Source organism: Canis aureus, chromosome 3 (genome assembly GCF_053574225.1).
Source record: "Canis aureus isolate CA01 chromosome 3, VMU_Caureus_v.1.0, whole genome shotgun sequence".
In the NCBI taxonomy this organism is placed as follows: Eukaryota; Metazoa; Chordata; class Mammalia; order Carnivora; family Canidae; genus Canis; species Canis aureus.
In genome coordinates this window covers 88,464,989-88,482,535 of record NC_135613.1, presented here as the reverse complement: position 1 = coordinate 88,482,535, position 17,547 = coordinate 88,464,989, and the positions used below count along the sequence as shown (strand labels likewise).

The 17,547-nt window shown below is 60.6% G+C and overlaps 1 protein-coding gene across 4 annotated transcripts in view; it reads right to left on the bottom strand.

Moving 5' to 3' along the window:
• Nucleotides 1-486: 486 nt before the first annotated feature.
• The window catches only part of LOC144311565 (beta-galactosidase-1-like protein 2), a 39,798-nt gene continuing 22,737 nt past the window's right edge, over nt 487-17,547 (bottom strand). For all 4 annotated transcript variants that reach the window (XM_077894255.1, XM_077894256.1, XM_077894257.1 and 1 more), the window contains 12 exons: nt 13,828-13,898; nt 11,397-11,481; nt 10,136-10,273; nt 9,612-9,692; nt 9,145-9,251; nt 8,524-8,664; nt 4,894-4,965; nt 4,576-4,654; nt 2,475-2,562; nt 2,144-2,255; nt 1,693-1,809; nt 487-1,469 (listed from right to left, as the gene is read on the bottom strand). In XM_077894255.1, the coding sequence (XP_077750381.1) occupies nt 1,383-1,469; nt 1,693-1,809; nt 2,144-2,255; nt 2,475-2,562; nt 4,576-4,654; nt 4,894-4,965; nt 8,524-8,664; nt 9,145-9,251; nt 9,612-9,692; nt 10,136-10,273; nt 11,397-11,481; nt 13,828-13,898 (1,178 nt within the window). In that variant the 3' untranslated portion in view covers nt 487-1,382. The remainder of the gene's footprint in view (nt 1,470-1,692; nt 1,810-2,143; nt 2,256-2,474; nt 2,563-4,575; nt 4,655-4,893; nt 4,966-8,523; nt 8,665-9,144; nt 9,252-9,611; nt 9,693-10,135; nt 10,274-11,396; nt 11,482-13,827; nt 13,899-17,547) is intronic.

Genomic DNA, 17,547 nt, shown 5'->3' with positions numbered 1-17,547 from the left:
AGCCCCCCTGCAAAGCCCCGTGGGCCCCGTGCTCCCCGCAGGCTCAGCTCCCGGCCGTGGCCGCACCACTAGGGCTGCAGGGAGCCTCGCGGCTACTGTCCCCCACGCAGCCTGGGAGCTCCTAGTGAAGACACGGTCCTGAGGTGCCCCCACCTAACCCTGTGCACAGAGGACGACGTGGGCCAGCCCGATCTGGGCGTCCCCCGTGGAGCCCTGGGCCGTCCAGCGGTCTCCCAGCCGCCCGCAGCACCAGGACGACCTGCACAGGACTCCTTCCCTGCAAGGGCGCTTCCGAGGACCTTCCAGGCGGAACGAAGGTCGGGAAGGGGGTGGGAAAGAGCCAGGGGCTGGACCATCCGCTAACTGGTGGAGTCCGAGTCGAGACCCCGAGGCCAGATGGCCCCCCTGGTGCCCGAGCCCACGGTGCCTTCCCCTGGGATCAACGGGCACAGACGGGATCTGAAAAACATCACCTAAAGGGTCTGATTCAACTCTGCTGCTTTACTGCAAGTCAGGACGGTGAGCCCGAGCTGCTGGGGGCTCGGTCCCTAGAAGGAGCACCTGGAATTGGGACAGACGACCGCGAAGGCCTCTCCGCCCACCGCGTAGCCCCAGGAGCCTAAGGGGGGGACCCCGAGCCGGAGGCAAGGCGTGGGCTAGGCCTGGGGGCCCCGTGGCTACAGCAACACCCGAGGCTGCCTGCCGTCCACAGGGCGGCCTCCCAGCCGGCGGAGCTTCCTACGGGGTCTGCGCTCCGTCCTCCGCAGCCGCTTCTGCTCGGAGTAAAACCGGAAATCCTCGCTAACCCGGGGTATTTCGGTTTCTGCTGAGCCTGCTTGTCCTCTCATCAGATGCAGTTGGAGCGGAAATGAGGGGAGAAAACGTGTGTGTGTCTCTGCACAGTTTCCTCCAGGATTCCAGAGGTGGCCTGGGGCGGGCTGAGCACCCGCGCCCTTCCCCAGCCCCTCTGCCTTCAGATGGAAACGGGCCAAGAGAGCGTGGGGGGGCACAGGTGGGAGCACAGGAGCCACTGGGTCTGGAGGTCCCGCCCAACAGAGGGCCCCAGGCGTCATCCCGGGGACATCGGAGACGTTCCTGCCCCCAGGGCCGCACCCCTCCGTCCTCCCCCAAAGAGGAGAAGTAGGAAAAGGCCAGCCGCAGACCCTTAGGTAACAAGGGGTCCCTCCGTCCTGCCCACCCCTCCAGGCCCAGGGTCTTGACGGGAACCAGTGGGCCCGGCCGCGGCCCCTGGCCCCTGCAGGTGCTGCTGGAGGAAGCTCTGCTGCATGGGGTGTGCGGGGGGCGTGCGGGGGGCGCGCAGGAGCAGAGCGGCAGGCCGCGGCTGGGGGCAGCGTGCCCTCCGGGTGGGTCCCCAGCGCAGCTCAGTCCAGGTACTGGCTCCTGCCCAAGTGGGGCGTCTCGGTGAACTGTATGGCAGGGCCTGCCATCCTCTCCTCGAAAACAATGACCTGGGGGGACAGGGCTGGTGTGTCACAGCAGCAGGGCTCGGTCCTGGAGCCAGAGGAGGCTGCCTCGGGGGAAGGGACGGGACCCCGGGTCATCAGCACAGAGGGGGCACCCGGAGGGGTTTCCAGCCCTAACCAGCCTACACGGACCATGACCGGGGATTTCCCCGGGAAGCTGCGATAGGGGGGAGGCCCGGGGCAGGGAAGGAGCTGCAGGTGCGCCCACCTGGTTGATGCCTTGGTCCAACCAGGCACCTGGGAGGTACAGGGTCTCCTGGGGTCCAATGTTCCAGTAGCGTCCAAGGTTCTGGCCATTGATGAAGACGACCCCCTTCTCCCAGCCCTTTAAGCAGAGTGGGAAAGGGGTTAGTTGGGGTTAGAAAACAACCGGACACATAGTCCCGGGCAGACAGACACATGCCACGTGCTCTTCTCCCGGTTTCCGTGTGAACAGAGATTTCAGCAGCCGTGAGGCGAACATGCTGGGCGCCCAAGCTCAGACCTGGGCCCTGGCGAGCACCAGCAGGTGGCTCCTCTGCCTTGAGTCCGCCCCCCACCCCGGGGCCCCTCAGAGAGGGCAACACAGGGCCTCCGGGGCCACCAGCAGGGGCGGGTGCAGGCCGGGCTCAGAGCGCTCCGAAGCAGGACGAGAACCCAGCGGGGAGGGGTCCACAAACCTCCAGCTTCATGAAGGTGTCGAAGGGGGAAAGGGAGATGGACAGGGCACCCAGGAAGAAAGCCGGGAACGTGGGTGCTTCTGGGATAGGGCTCCACTTGTCGACGCTGAACCTATGAGCAGAATGAGAGGCCAGAAGGAAAGGTCGGCACGTTCTCAGGGTGGGGCCCCGTCCCGAATGTCGTTACAAGGGTGTTGCCCGTGCCCACCGGTTCCGAGGAGGGGTGGGAGTCCTTGGGGTCCGCCCACCGCGCCTGGGAGGCCTTGGGGCCTTGCTGGCGCTCGCTGCTCGTCACCCATGGGTTCACACACTTGGTGGGGCGGGAACCCACCTCTGAAAGAAGCTCTTTCTCATATCCAAGCTGTAGATCCTGAATTTTTTCAGGGGAGCATCATTGAGATAGATGTTTCCAATCAAACCTGTGGGAAGGGAGCACGGAAACTGGAATGAGGCTGCAGCTGGGGGCGCAGCTGACCCAGCGGAGGGCCTGCACATCCATGCGGTTTCTGCAAAGTTCCGGTGAGGATTCCTCCAAGGTCCATATGGCACGAAACCCCCGGAGATCCGCAAGGAGAAACAGATGGGTGAGAGCAGGATTTGCCAGGACCTCCCTAGGACCTGCAGGAAGAATGCGGGAGGGCAGCGGGTCACACTGTCCCAGCTGACCAGGGCCCCTCGCCGCTCTCTGCGGGAAGCTCCCTTTGGCAAGAAGACCTCCCAACACAAAACAAGGCCCGAGGGCAGATAATCGAGGGTGCGGCAGTGCTCACTTAGCTCAAGGGCCCGACTGCACAGGCCTAATACCGCACCCACGTGACCTAGGATCACAGCTACAGCGTTTATGTATTTCCACCGTGAAGATGTGGCAATGGGACGTGGGCACCCACGGGCCCGTGTGCGAGGATGCACACACACGTGCACACAGATGGACGAACGCCCTGGGAAGGGGCCAGCGGCGCTGGTCCTGGAGCAACAACCGTGCAGCTCGTGACCATGGGGCTGCTGACCTGCCAGAGACGGAGTCTCAACAGGCCGAGGGCTGCAAACAGCTTTCATGGAACTTGCAGACCCGGAAATTACAGTACAGGTGTGTGTGCGTGTGTGTGTGTTGGGGGGGTGTCTCAGACATAAACATGGAACGTTCCACAGGGTAAGTACTCCACACTGAGAGCCCGCGCATGGCTGGAGCCTGGGACGCGGACTGGGAACAGGGCTGGCCAGGCGATCCCTTCCTGCCCGCAGGAGAGCGAAGAAGGGAAGATGGGCCCAAGGCCGGGCTCCTTAGGGGAGCAGGCCAGGTCCAGAGAGGAACACTGGCGGTTCTGTGAGGGAAAAGGAGGCCCGGACGGTGCTAGGAGCTACCATGAGGCCTACGTGGAGGGAGAGGCCCAAACCCCAGGAACTCAGAAGCCCCCAGTGGGGCCACGGCGCTTCCCAGGCCAGAAAGGAAGGGAGGCACGGGTCCTCTATGACAACGGCAGGCATCCAGGAGAGAAGGGAGGTCGCCCGCATCCCCTACCACAGCAGGATTTGTCTGGATTCTTAAAACCTACATGGAACTGCCTACATTTCGATAGATAAAAAGGGAGAGTTCAATTCAAGCAGAGAAGGTTCAGGAGGCCAGGAAAACAGCGGAATACTCCTAGGAGAGCACGCCATCAAGGGCATGTCGTTCACTGTGTGTACGCCCCCCGGCCCCCGAGATCACCGCTGGGCTTCCATGTGCATCCAGGAAACAAAGTCTGGGGCACCTGGCTGGCTCCTGGTTTCAGCTCATGTCACGGTCTCAGGGTTGTGAGATCCAGCCTGGCGTGGGGCCTGTGCTCAGTGCTGTGTGCTTGAGATTCTCTCCCTCTTTCTCCATCCCTCCCCTACTTGCAACCGTACATGCGCTCTCTCTCCCTCAAATAAATAGTAACTATAAAAGAGAAAAAAGGAAAGAAAAATCCAGTGTGGAGACCCAAGAAGGCAGGGGTCCCATGCCATGCTTGGCTTTCTGGGAGCCCCTTCCTCCAGCCTCACCGCCCCAGCCCAGCTCCCGCAGACAGTCCCCTGCTGAAGCAGAGTGCAACCCAGGAAGATCTGGAGAGACTGGCTCAATGTTCTCTGTGCTCACCGTGGACGTGTGGACAGCATGTCCGAGAAAGAGGTCAGACCCCAAGTGGGCCTTTCAGAAAGGCCCCCTTCCACCTCCCTCCAAGGGGCCTCCACAACCCACTGCCCTACAGTGAGCCTCTGGAACCCACGTCCCTCCACCAGGCCTCCATGACCCGCCTCCCTTCACGGGTGTCTACAACCCAGTTCCCTCCAATGGGCCACCATGACCCACCGCACTCAGGCTCCACGGCCAGGTCGTACTGGTATGGAGGAGACACAGCCTGGCACAGACGAGCACCAGAAGCTGACGACTCCTGGCACACGCCATGACCCACCTTTGCGCTGGTCATCAATGTTGTCCCCGTAGTTGACTCGCCCGCGATTCTCCACCAAGATCCTCAGCCTGGTGTAACCCTGCCAGGAACACAGTGGCCCGGGATCACCACCTGATTACCCAGCCACAAGGTCCCAGCTGCACCTCAAGAGTTTCTTGTGGAATCCCAGTTCTTTCCTGGTCATCATTAGCAATAGTCTGCCCCTCTTTCCATCAGCAGCTCCGTGGTGAAGGAGCCTCGTGTCTTCCAGGTCTTTCTCCTTTCCTCCCACCAAACCTGCTCAGGAAGCAGCTGGTGCAGCTCCCCAGGGTAACACACCTGGACCAAGGGAATAACGATCTTCTTCCTTTCATAGTCCAAGAATCCTACAGACACTGTGTTCACAAACACCTGCCAAATTAGCAGACAGAGAGCATCCATGGATGAGTGGGAGGGAGGCACAAGGGGGCTCTCTGCCAAGCAAAGGAAGGGGTAACGTTCTGTGTGTACAGTGGATACGGGGTTAGCCGAGAAGAGACAGAAAACGAATGTCCTTGACTATAGTGAGAAGGACAACAGAGCTGAGGTGATGGGCCCTTTCTACTCACTGGCAACAGCCAGATATGTGAGCACTGAGGAAAGAGAGTCAGACGTGTATGGAAGAGCTTCCAGACTACAAGGTCACAGGAAATAAGACGCCCCAAGATCAGGGCAGAGGTCCCTAACATAGAAATTTTTAAAAATACTAGAACAGATCAACAAAACTAGGAGCTTGTTCTCTGAAAGATTCACAAGATCAATAAATCCCTGGCCAGACCTACGAAAAAGAAAAGAGAAAGGGTGCAAATAAAATCAAGAATGAAAGAGGAGGGATCACAACCAACACCAAAGACACAGAAACAATTGTCAGAGAATATCACGAGCAACTATATGCCGACAAATTAGGGAATGTGGAAGAAATGGCTGCATCCCTGGAAACATATAAGCTACCTAAACTGAAACAGGAAGAAATAGAAAACCTGAACAGACCCATAACCAGCAAGGAAAGGTAAGCCGTCATCAAAAGTCTCCCAACAAACAAGAGAAGTCCAAGGTCGGACAGCTTTCCCGCTAAATTCTACCAAATATTTATTTATTTATTTATTTATTTATTTATTTATTTATTTATGATCGTCACAGAGAGAGAGAGAGAGAGAGAGAGGCAGAGACACAGGCAGAGGGAGAAGCAGGCTCCATGCAGGGAGCCCGACGTGGGACTCGATCCCAGCTCTCCAGGATCGCGCCGCCCTGGGCCAAAGGCAAGCACCAAACCACTGCGCCACCCAGGGATCCCAATTCTACCAAGCATTTAAAGAAGAATTAACATCTATTCATCTTAAACTTTTCAAAAATAGAAATGGAGGGAAAGCCTCTAAACTCATTCTATGAGGCCAATATGACCTTTATCCCAAAACCAGACAGAGACCCCACCAAAAAGGAGAATTACAGGCCAGCCAATATCCCTGCTGAACACGGATGCAAAACCTTTCAACAAGATACTAGCCGACAGGATCCATCCAGTCCATTAAGAGGATTATTCACCACGGCCAAGTGGGATTTATACCTAGGCTTCAGGGATAGTTCAACATCCACAAATCGATCAGCAGGATACATCACATTAATAAAAGAAAGGATGAGAACTATATAATCTTCTCAATTGATGCAGAAAAAACATTTGACAAAGTGCAGCATCGTTTCTTGAATAAAACTCTCCGAGTGTAGGGAGAGAGGGAACATTCCTCAATATCATAAAAGCCGTCTACAAAAAAGCCCACAGTGAATACCTTTCTCAATAGGGAACAACTGAGAGCCCTTCCGCTAAGGTCAGGAACACAACAGGGATGTCCACTCCCACCCCTGTTGCTCAACATAGTACTGGAAGTCCTAGCCTCCGCAGTCAGACGACAAAAAGGAATAAAAAGCATTCAGATTGGCAAAGTCGTACTTTCACTCTTCACAGGTGACATGCTGTATGTGGAAAACCCGAAAGACTCCACCCCAAGATTGCTAGGACTCCTACAGCAATTCAGCAAAGTGACAGGATACAAAACCATGCCCAGAAATCAGTTGCGTTTCTATACACTAACGATGGGACTGAAGAAAGAAATCAAGGAAATGATCCCATTTACAACTGCACCCAAAACCGTAAGACACCCAACCAAGAGGTAAGAGATCTGCACTCTGAAGACTACAGAACAGTTCTGAAAGAAACAGAGGAAGACACAAAGAACTGGAAAAAACATTCCATGCCCATGGGTTGGTTGGAAGATCAGACATTGTTCAAATATCTATGCTACCCAGAGCAGTATGATCCTGATCAAAACACCATCAACATTTTTCACAACCTGCAAAAAATAATCCTAAAATTTGTGTGGAACCAGAAAACACACCAAATAGCCAGAGAAATGTCAAAAAACAAAAACAAAAACAGAGCCGGGGGCATCACATGCCAGATTTCAGGTTGTACTACAAAGCTGTGGTCATCAAGACAGTGTGGTACTGGCACAAAAACAGACACATAGATCAGTGGAACAGAATAGAGAATCCAGAAGTGGACCCTGAACTTTATGGGCAACTAATATTCGATAAAGGAGGAAAGACTATCCATTGGAAGAAAGACAGTCTCTTCAATAAATGGTGCTGGGAAAATTGGACATCCACATGCAGAAGAATGAAACTAGACCACTCTCTTGCACCAGACACAAAGACAAACTCAAAATGGGTGAAAGATCTAAATATGAGACGAATCCCTCAGAATCCTAGAGGAGAACACAGGCAACACCCTTTTTGAACTTGGCCACAGCAACTTCTTGCAAGATTCATCCATGAAGGCAAGAGAAACAAAAGCAAAAATGAACTCTTGGGACCTTATCAGGATAAAAAGCTTCTGCACAGCAAAGGAAACAGTCAACAAAACTCAAAGACAACCTACAGAATGGGAGAAGATATTTGCAAATGACCTATCAGATAAAGGGCTAGTAGCCAAGTTCTATAAGGAACTTCTTCAACTCACCAGCAAAGAAACAAACAATCCAATCATGAAATGGGCAAAAGACATGAAGAGAAATCTCACAGAGGAAGACATAGACATGGCCAACAAGCACATGAGAAAATGCTCCGCATCACTTGCCATCAGGGAAATACAAATCAAAACCACAATGAGATCCCACCTCACACCAGGGAGAATGGGGAAAATTAACAAGGCAGGAAACCACAAATGTTGGAGAGGATGCGGAGAAAGGGGAACCCTCTTACACTGTTGGTGGGAATGTGAACTGGTGCAGCCACTCTGGAAAACTGTGTGGAGGTTCCTCAAAGAGTTAAAAATAGACCTGCCCTACGACCCAGCAATTGCACTGCTGGGGATTTACCCCAAAGATACAGATGCAGTGAAACGCCAGGACACCTGCACCCCGATGTTTATAGCAGCAATGGCCACAATAGCCAAACTGTGGAAGGAGCCTCAGTGTCCATCGACAGATGATAGATAGAGAAGCTGTGGTCTCTGTATACGTGGAATATTACTCAAGTCATAAAAAAATGACATCTTGCCATTTGCAGTGACACGGATGGAACTGGAGGGTCTGATGCTGAGTGAAATATGTCCGCCGGAATAAGACAAATACCGTATGATCTCACTCATATGTGGAATTTAAGAAACAAAACATGAACAGAAGGGGAAGGAAGGAAAAATAAAGTAAGACGCAGGGAGGGAGACGAACCATCAGAGACGAGCGCAGGAAACAGAGTGGGGAGGCGGGGGGGGGGGGGCGCATGAGGTGACCGGTGGCGGGCACTCTGGGGGGCCCGTGACGTCAGGAGCACTAGGTGTGGTATGCAAGCCCTGAGTAACCCAACTGTACCTCTGAAATTGTGTTAATTAAATCAATTTCAGATAAAACACTTACGAGAGAGAGAAACTGCCCCTACCTGGCCCCGGTCACGCACAAGACCACTGAGGACGCCCGACGAGGCGATGGTGGTCTCGTACAGCGTGTACCCAAAGGACTGCCCGTTCCCGTCGTTCACTGGCAGGTTCTCCATGTTGACCGGCTTCTCGGAACTGACGGGCTGTGCGGGGGGCAGTGGAGGGAGGCGAGGCTGGGGGCGGGGGTGCCGGGCCCTGAAGCAGGCCCTCTGACCTCCTCTAGCTCCCCTCCTTTACGCAAACGCGGGTGGCGGGCGGCCAGCGTGCTCGGAGATCGGATGGGAACTTCTCGGCGGCTCAGCCCTGTGGCCGTCGGGGCTCAGGGAGGGCGACGGAAGGAGGCCCAGCGATGGACCGGCGTGCAGCCCGCCGCCCCCACCCTGCCTGCACCGCCTGGGGGGCCCCTGGCCTCAGGGCTGCGGCCCACGCACAGGCCTCCCACCCTGTGCCCGTCCACCAGGCCCGAGAGACCCCCCTGCGCTCCGGTTCCCTTCCAGTCCCACTGGTCCCTCGCACCTCGCGCTCTGGCACAGGCCTGCTCCTGGCTCCAAGGCTGCAGACGGAACCTCGAGGCTGCCTCGCCGGCTTCTCCTCCCCCCACAGCCCCGCCCCGCGGCACCCACCTCCTCCATGTGCTGCAGGGCGTCCCACAGGGACAGGTACAGATTCGGTCTCACGGGCTCATAGGCGATCTTGGGGAGAAGGCTGGGTTGGGGAGGAAGAGGGACACCTGCAACACACACAGAGCCACCCCTCGGGGACCCGGTCGCGCCCCCGGCTCCCGTCCACCCCGCGGGCTCCTTTACCCCCGAGGCCGGAGAGAAGCCTCCCTGAGGGTGCCTGGCGCCTGGAGGAAGGCCGGTGGGAGGCGGGGTGCCGGGGGTGACCTCAGGGGTCGGGACGCAAACCGTGATGAGGACAGCGTCCCAGACTCGCCTGCCAGCGTCTAGGGATGGCCCTGCTCGCAGGTGGCCAGACTGGGACGGCCTTGCTCACAGGTGGCCGGGCTGGGAGGGGGCAGGGCGAGGAACCCCGCGGGGCGGGCCAAGGCAAGGGCCCCGCTGGCAGTGAGGCAGCGGCGATCGGGCACCTGAGAGGGAGCCAAAGAAGTCCCGGAGCTTGAAGTACTTGGCGGTGTAGTCCCCGGCCTCGGTCAGCACCGCGTCGTAGTCTGCGGGACCGGGCGCCGTCAAGCCGTGGAAGGGCAGCCAGACCCTGGGGCGCGCTGCGGGGTCCCCTCCCAGCACCGGGGAGGTGGCCGGTGGGGGCACAGCAGCCCTGGCACCTTGGGACACCACCGTCTGGCACCACCCTGACTCCCCATGGCTCGCCTACCTTCGGGGACACCCGACCTACAGGGCCCAGGGGCTGCATCCTGAGGACGGGCTGACCCGGCCTGCTGTGCTCCCCTCTTCCCGCGCCCCCCATGGGCTCACAGCACGCCCGCGAGCTGCACCCCCTCCTGCCCTGGGGTCTACAAGCGACGGTCCAGGCAAAACCACCCCTTCCCCAGGCACTCCAGGGCCCCACGCATGAAGGGGGCCAGACGCGGGTCCCACAGACTCTGCACACAAACGTGGGGTGTCCGGGCCGGGTCGTGCTGGGGACACTTGCCGTAGCTGGTGACGTCAGATTTATACTCGTGGAAGTGCATGGCTCCGTTGATGAAGCCGAAGTTGGTTCCCCCGTGGAACATGTAGAGGTTGATGGAGGAGCCGGCGTCCAGGATGGCGGACACGGTCTTCAGAACCTCTGCAGGCGAGGGGACGAGCCGATCGCGACCTGGGGCGCCACCATCAGCTCCAGCTCTGCCTGCACACCCACTGGAGGCGCGATGGCGCAGGGGAGGGGCTCGGAGACCAGGCCCCGCCCCGCCTCCGGCAGAGCCCCGGCAAAGACAGCAGGGCGGTGGCGCGGGAGAAACACCAGCATCGGCACCAACGCACGTGCGCCCCGCACCCAGCTTGCGGCTGGCGACCCGCGACGCTCCCCCCCGGAGCGGTAGGTGCCGCTGCTGTCTTCCCGGGCCACAGAGCGTGACCTACATGCCAGGTGAACCGACGTGGCCTCCCCTGGGAAGCAGCCGGGCCTGCAAAACCCGGCATCCGAGCAGGTTCCCCGCCAACGTGCTCCACGAATGGAGACCATGGGAAGCAACCTGCACGTCGGTCACCGGGAGGACGCCCGATCAACCGTGGGTTCATCGTCAGCGCACAGGGCCCTGCTCCTCCGTTCGCAGCCTGCGCCCCGGCGACGGCCAGGCCACCAGCAGGTAATGGAGAGTGGCTACCACCACGAGGGCCCCTGCAAGCGCATGCAGGGCTGGGCCACGTGGGCCTGGCTGCGCCTCTGCGGGAGCACCTGCTCTTCCTTATGACCTTGCACAGCCCCTCCATCCAGACATGGCACAGGCCACCGTGCCAGCTGTCCAGGCCACCTGCGGGTCTCCCACTGGCAGGAGGCTACTGGTTGTTCGGTCAAGGGGCCATCAAAGCACACAGCAGACCTCCAGCGGGTGGGCGCTCAGCACGCCTCTCCCCCGGCCACCCACAAGTGGCCCGCGTGTGCTCCCTTGGGGCTTTGGGACGTTCACCTCCTCTTCCCACCTTCTTGGCACTTGCTGGATGTTTGCAGCCACCGTGCGTCACTTACGTGATCACAGAAACACAGTAAAGCGCTGCACAGGGTCCTGCCACCCACTGGAGACGTGGAGACATGAAGACGGGGGCTCTGCAGCAGCACCACCCAAGCACGACACAGGTCCCCCCAGAGCCCGGCCCCCACCACGCGGCGACAGCGGCTACTGGGTCGCCAGGAACTGACTCCCGCCACACATCAGCATGCGCGCTGGGCGTGGGGACCGCAGAGCACTCACCAGAGGAATCCAGGATGTTGTGCGGGCCTCCCCATGAGTCAAACCACCCCGTCCAGTACTCCATCACCATCCTGGGCTGAACCCTCTGGGCACCACAAAATGAGAGGTTAGCTGGCCGACAGAGGCAGAGGGGGGTCCTTCCTCTGGGAAACCCAGCCTGTCTCTCCTCCTGTCTCTCCTCCCTGGCCTCAAGCTCTGGGCCGCGCAGACCCGAGAGTGAGCGCAGGTGTTGGCTGCAAGCACCTGCACCAGCTTCCCCTCCACCTGCAGCCTCCGCACGGAGCTGGGGACTGAGGTTGACGCAAGGGCCCGACGCCCTAACCTGGCTCTAGAGTCGCCTCTAGAGACGGAACCCAGATGTGCGTCAGGGCTCCCATGCGCTCCGCGACTGCTGTCCCCAGGCTCAGCCTCCCAGGTCAGGCCAAGCTTTGCTCATCCTCTCCCCGGGAAGGAGAATTCTCCGTCAGGATCACTCCGTTCCTGACGGGCTCCCCGTGGACGCAGGCGGCTCCGCAGCCGCTTCCCCACAGTGGGAGGGTCGCAGGGTCACAGGGCTGGGGGGCCAGCCCCTCCTGGACGGCTAGCTTAAGACCGACAGCCCTGCTTGGGGAGACCAGGGAGCTGCCAGCACAGCTGCTCACGGCCCACCCGCACCTGCAAGCCCGGCTGCGCCTCAGCTGGGGTGTCTTGGAGCCAAAGCAGAGCACCGACCGGGGCCAGTAGCCCCAGGGGCGCAGGGGTCCCCCCACCCCAACAGGGGGGCCACACCACACGTGCAGTAGCCAGGGACCAGGGCCAGGGGGCGCACTCGTGACCCACTGGGCAACAGACACCAGCCACACCGGGAGCAAGACTGTTGGGGATTGTCCTTTTTCTAGCAGGACCGGCAGCTGGGATCCTCAGAGCCGCGGGCCCCCAGGAAGGGGAGGGGGAGGCGGCCGCGGGCCAGCACCACACCATTAGGCCACCAGGGGACACGCAGTCTAAGCGCCACGTGCCAGCGGCCTCCAGGGCCATGGGGCTCCCCGTGCCAGGGGAGCCAGGGCCAAGGCACTGGGGCCAGCCACGGCCCAGGCCCTGCCCTGCATGCCTCTGCCAGCTGCGGACCTGCTGGGCGTCCACTGCTCCAGCAAACTGGCCCCGCACCTGGACAACGGCACCCACCATAGCCAGCTCGCCCGGTCACCAGGGAACTCGCACGGATGCTTCCAGCACATGATGCCTCGCACTGGAAGTGCCCGAGGACACCACGCTGCTCACCCTCCCTCATGGGGCGAGCACCCAAGGGCGCAGGGGGTGCTGCTGGACAGAAGGGCCCCCATCGTGGCGCCCGTCAGCGGCAGGACCCTGGGCACACGTGGGTGGGGGCCCCAGCCAAGGAGTCCGCAGCAAGCCTGGCTTTCCTGGGGGCTTTCCAAGCTGACGTCACCTGGCCCTCACCAACCTCCGAGGGGGTCCTGTCACCGTCCCCACCCCGCGAGAGGAGGAAGGGAAGCGCGGCAGCCGCACGGCCCCCAGGGGCAGATAGCCTGCAGCACCGGCACCTGCCTCGACGGCGCTCAGGGAACCCCACCTGGCTGCGGGGCGCTCGCAGGGACCCCTACCCCTACCTCTCCCCGGTCGGCCTAACACTGGTCCCTCCCACACATGCAGGTGCCCCCGTGCTTGGGGTGTCACACTCCTGCGGGGACTTCCTGTCCACGCGCCTGCAGATGCGACATCTGCTCTGGGGCACCAACAGCTGACCAGCCGGGATGGGGGCCACGGACGCTGCCAGAGTCGCTCGGGAGGCCCGGGCGGCGACACCTGCACCCGACAGGCACTGACGGTCGGGCATCCACCGCCCCCCAGTGAGACACGGGGAGACCTGGGTCAGCTCCTCGGGCCTCGGGCGCTGCCCCTGCCGTGATCCCATCTGCCCCGGGGGACGGGCCCCGAGCCCGAGAGCTCGACAGGACCAGGCTCTGGCTGCAGGTTCCCGTCCACCTGGAGGATGGAACTTAGACTCGGAGAGCCCCCTCCTCCGAGAAGCCGGCCCGGGCTTTTCATCTTGCTGATGATGATCCTTCTAGGCCCGGGGCGGGGGGTGGCTTAGGGTCAGACACAGTGCAGGACAGGACAGCATTTCTCCTCTCAATCCCAAAACGAGCACAGCTGGGCTCACGGGGACCAACAGTTCTGGTCCAGAGCCTCAGGAACACAAGCCCGGGCCTCGGGGGGCGGAGACCACACCCAGGCCTCCGTCTACACGGCAACACCTGAGGCGCGGCCTGCCTGGGGCGGGGCGGCCGCAGGAGCACAGGGCTGAGCGCCGCAGGGCCCCCTCCCTGGCTCAGCGCCCCGGGCTCCCCGCACCCGCGCACCCCCGCCACGGCCCCTCAGGGCTCCAGCGCCTCCCACGCCCGCACGGGGCAGCCGCCGCCGGACTCACCTGGACACTTACGAGAAAGTTGGTCAGTAGCTGCAGCTCGTGCTGGGACTGCAGGTTGATGGTGGCCAGCGCTGCGGACGAAGCGGGCACCGGGTCAGAGCCCCGGGGGCGCTCGGGCAACCAGAGGCACAGAAGCCCGCGGCGTTGCCCACCTCCGACGAGGGTTTAGATCCTCGGGTGTCAGGAGACTCCCCGCGATCCTCTCCCCCCGCGGAGCTCACAGACAGCCGCTCGCTGGGCGCGCCCTTGACCGACATCGTTCTTGTACCCAGAGCGCAGCTTCTGCTCCTTCTAGAAGCCCGGCCGGAGCCCCGCCTCTCACTGCAGGCGTCTGTGCCAGGCAACCCTCTAAGTGAAGACTCCCCTTTCGTTTCTTAAATGAGGGCTAACTTTCTATTCCGTTCCATAATGCGTCCATCTTTTCATCTAAAATTGTATTTTAGGGATCCCTGGGTGGCTCAGCGGTGGAGCGTCTGCCTTGGGCCCAGGGCGTGACCCTGGGGTCCTGGGATCGAGTCCCGCATCGGGCTCCCCGCAGGGAGCCTGCTTCTCCCTCTGCCTGTGTCTCTACCTCTCTCTCCGTCTCTTTCATGAATAAACAAAATCTTTTAAAAAAAATAAAATTATATTTTAAACAGCATCAGTGAGAGTGACACCCAAAAAGGACATGCTACATTTGGCCTACAGTCGTGGACCCTTCGGACCACCACGGCTGCAGAGCTGGTCTGAGGCTCCTTGCCCGCCTGTCGTCTGCTTGGACAGCGGGCCTCCTGAGCACCAGGCTTGGCGTGAACTCCAGCAGGCCTGGGATGCCTGAGCCACACTGAGCCACCCTGACACCCCGACACGCTCCCGTTGTACATGAGCTGCTGGTCACCAGTGATGACAAGCCATAGCTCACACTCCGGGAGGTGAGGTGACCTGCCTCAAGGTCATACGAGTGGTGAGCGACAGACGAGGGCTGCAACCCCCGCACCGAGTGACACGGACCCTCTGTCCTGCGAGGTCACCATCGAGCTGCTGGAGAAGACCCTGCACCCAGACGCCCTCCCCCAAGGGAGGAACCTTGCAGACAGGAGGCCCGTCTGAAACTCAGCAGGAGAAACCGAGAAGTGAACAGATCAGCAAGGCCAGCGACATGCCGCCTGGCCCTAGCCTTCCTGGCCCCTTGCTCACAGGAACAGAAGGGTGCAAGGGTGGAAGGCCACAAGAGCAAGACTGAGGGGACACAAGGCGGAGAGGAAGCTTCAAGAAAACCTCGGGGGGGCTGGAAACAGCAGGGGGTCAGTGAACAGCCCAGGAGGCTGCAGGAAGTCCACCGGCCTCCCACCCCTGCCTCAGTCCTCGTCGCCCGTCCCAGGATACGTCCGTCCCTGCCTCACACACTCAGGCCCTTTCCCACCGGTGCCCTACTCCAGGGGACCACATGCTCTGAGAAGCTGAGCCTGGGGGTCTCCAGGCCCAGAGGGATTGCAGCGCAGCGGCGTGTGGAGGGAGGGGCCTGACACGGGTCAGGAGGGTCAGGAGGGTCGGGAGGCTGTCTCAGCCCGAGCACTGCCCGAGCCCCTGCCCGCTCCCGACCTCATGCGGCCGTTCAGAGCCTCCTCTTTACTCTGCTCAGTCGGGAGGCCAGAGGTGGAGAAGATCCTCTCACGTGGAAGACTGAGCAGGACTGCTAGGTATTACAGAGAAGAAAAAGAAGGTAAAATATCCTCAGAGGAAAGACAGAGCCCATCTAAAAAGTGTGCCATGAGGAAAGAAACATGTTCCGGGAAACAAGAGGAGGACTATGAGAGAGACGTCGAGGAAGTCGGCCAGAACGTGGAACTAAGGGCAAAGATAAGTGAAAAAAAGATGTTAGACAATCAACATGAGAATCCAATCGACAAATAACAGGAGCGACCAAAGGTCAGAAAGAAGAGGGAAAAGCACATCAAACACTGCACTGACCCACGTCCTACTGACAACGACCACGACTATCTCAATTCAGATGGCCCACGGAAGTGCCCCAAAAGGGAAAACATCTCACATCAAAGAACGTCATTGTGAAACACCTGAATACCAAGGATAAAGGGAAAACCCTTTAACGTTCTAGAGGTGGGAAGAAAAAGAAAAACACAGCGAAAACACGTAAGAGGATCAGGAAGCCAGATGTCCTGGTCCCTCAGCAGCAACGGCAGGTATGGGACTTGGGTGCAGTCAGGGGAGGGGAGAGGCCTCCCCAGGGTGAGGCCCTGGGGTCTTGGGGCCCTGGGCGGGGGTGCAGCCTCAGCAGAGGGTGGGTCAGGGTCGGGCCCCGAGGTCTTGGGCCCGGATCACACGGACTCTGCCAGGTACAGGACTGGAACGCAGGTAGGGCAGGAGCCTGGGGATCTTGGATACTGGGTTAGGAAGGGGAGGGGACGCCAACAGCCACCGCCACCTTGTGCGTCCACTAGGCGGTGTCCACCCAAATGTCAGGAAATAATAAAACAGAAAAGGGAGAGAAAGGAGACTCAAAAGGAAAGTGAAATAGTACAATTACACTGAAAGCGAGTCACTGTAAATCATGCCGGAAAAATCGCTCCCCTCGCCCCTGCTCCTCGCAGCCCCCGCCCCCGGCCCCGCCCCCACCAGCCGGAATCACGCAGGGGCTCCGCGGCCGCGGGAGAGCCCGCCCGGTCCTGGCTGGGGAGGCGGCGGCGGGGTGTCGGCATCTCGTCTACACCTGCGAGCGCCTTGATCACATTAATGGAAAGAGCCCTTCCAACAGCAGGCGGCGCTCCGGGGGGCGGGGAGCGGAGCGGGCGGGGGGGAGCCGAGCGGGCGCTGAGCTGTGCCGCTGCGGCCACCTGGGCACCAGCCTGCGGACGGCCCCGGCGCCCAGCCCCCCCTGCCCCCCCCAGGGGACGGACCCCACCTGGGCACCAGCCTGCGGACGGCCCCGGCGCCCAGCCCCCCCTGCCCCCCCCAGGGGACGGACCCCACCTGGGCACCAGCCTGCGGACGGCCCCGCCCCGGCGCCCAGGGATGCGCCCGGAGGCCCCGGAACAGCCGCAAGGAGACGCCGCCACCGCGTGGAAGCGGCGGGAACGGCGGCTGCTCCCTGAACTCCGTCTGGGTAAGGGCCTCCTCCTGCCCCAGCCCAGGTCTCCCCCAGTGGCCCGCAGGCGCCGGGCGGCCGGAGGACAGGCCCGCTGGTGCAGCCTGATGGAGGCGAGGCGCGGGGGGGGGGGGGGGGGGGGGGCCGCGGGCAGCAGGAGGCCCCCAGCACCGCCGTCCCCGCGGAGCTCGGCTAAGAGCACCCACCCCCCGGGATGTTAGAAGGGCTGGGTGAGCGCCCCGCGGAGCTGCCTTGCGGGTGGGTGCCCAGAGGCGGCCCCCCGGGGGTCGTGCAGCAGCAGGGAAGCTGGGGGTGCCCAGCAGGTGTCAGGAACAGGAGAAGGAGGGAGGGGAGCAGACTCCCAGCAGGGTCACAGGTCAGAGGGGGCCCTTGGGGGCCTTTCTCACAACCTGCGCTCCACTCTGAAGGCAGCAGCCGGGCCTGGAGTTGCGGGAAGCCCGGAATCCATCCAGGGGACGTGGCACCTGCTGCCACGTTAAGAAAAAGCGGTCTGGGAGTCACGAGTGGGAAAAGGTGGGGTCCGGACAGCGCACAGAGAATGATGCTAACAGCTGACGGGGTCAAAATTACTTGATCGGGATAAACGTGAAGATAAAGCTAAAGAACGATTTTCTGCG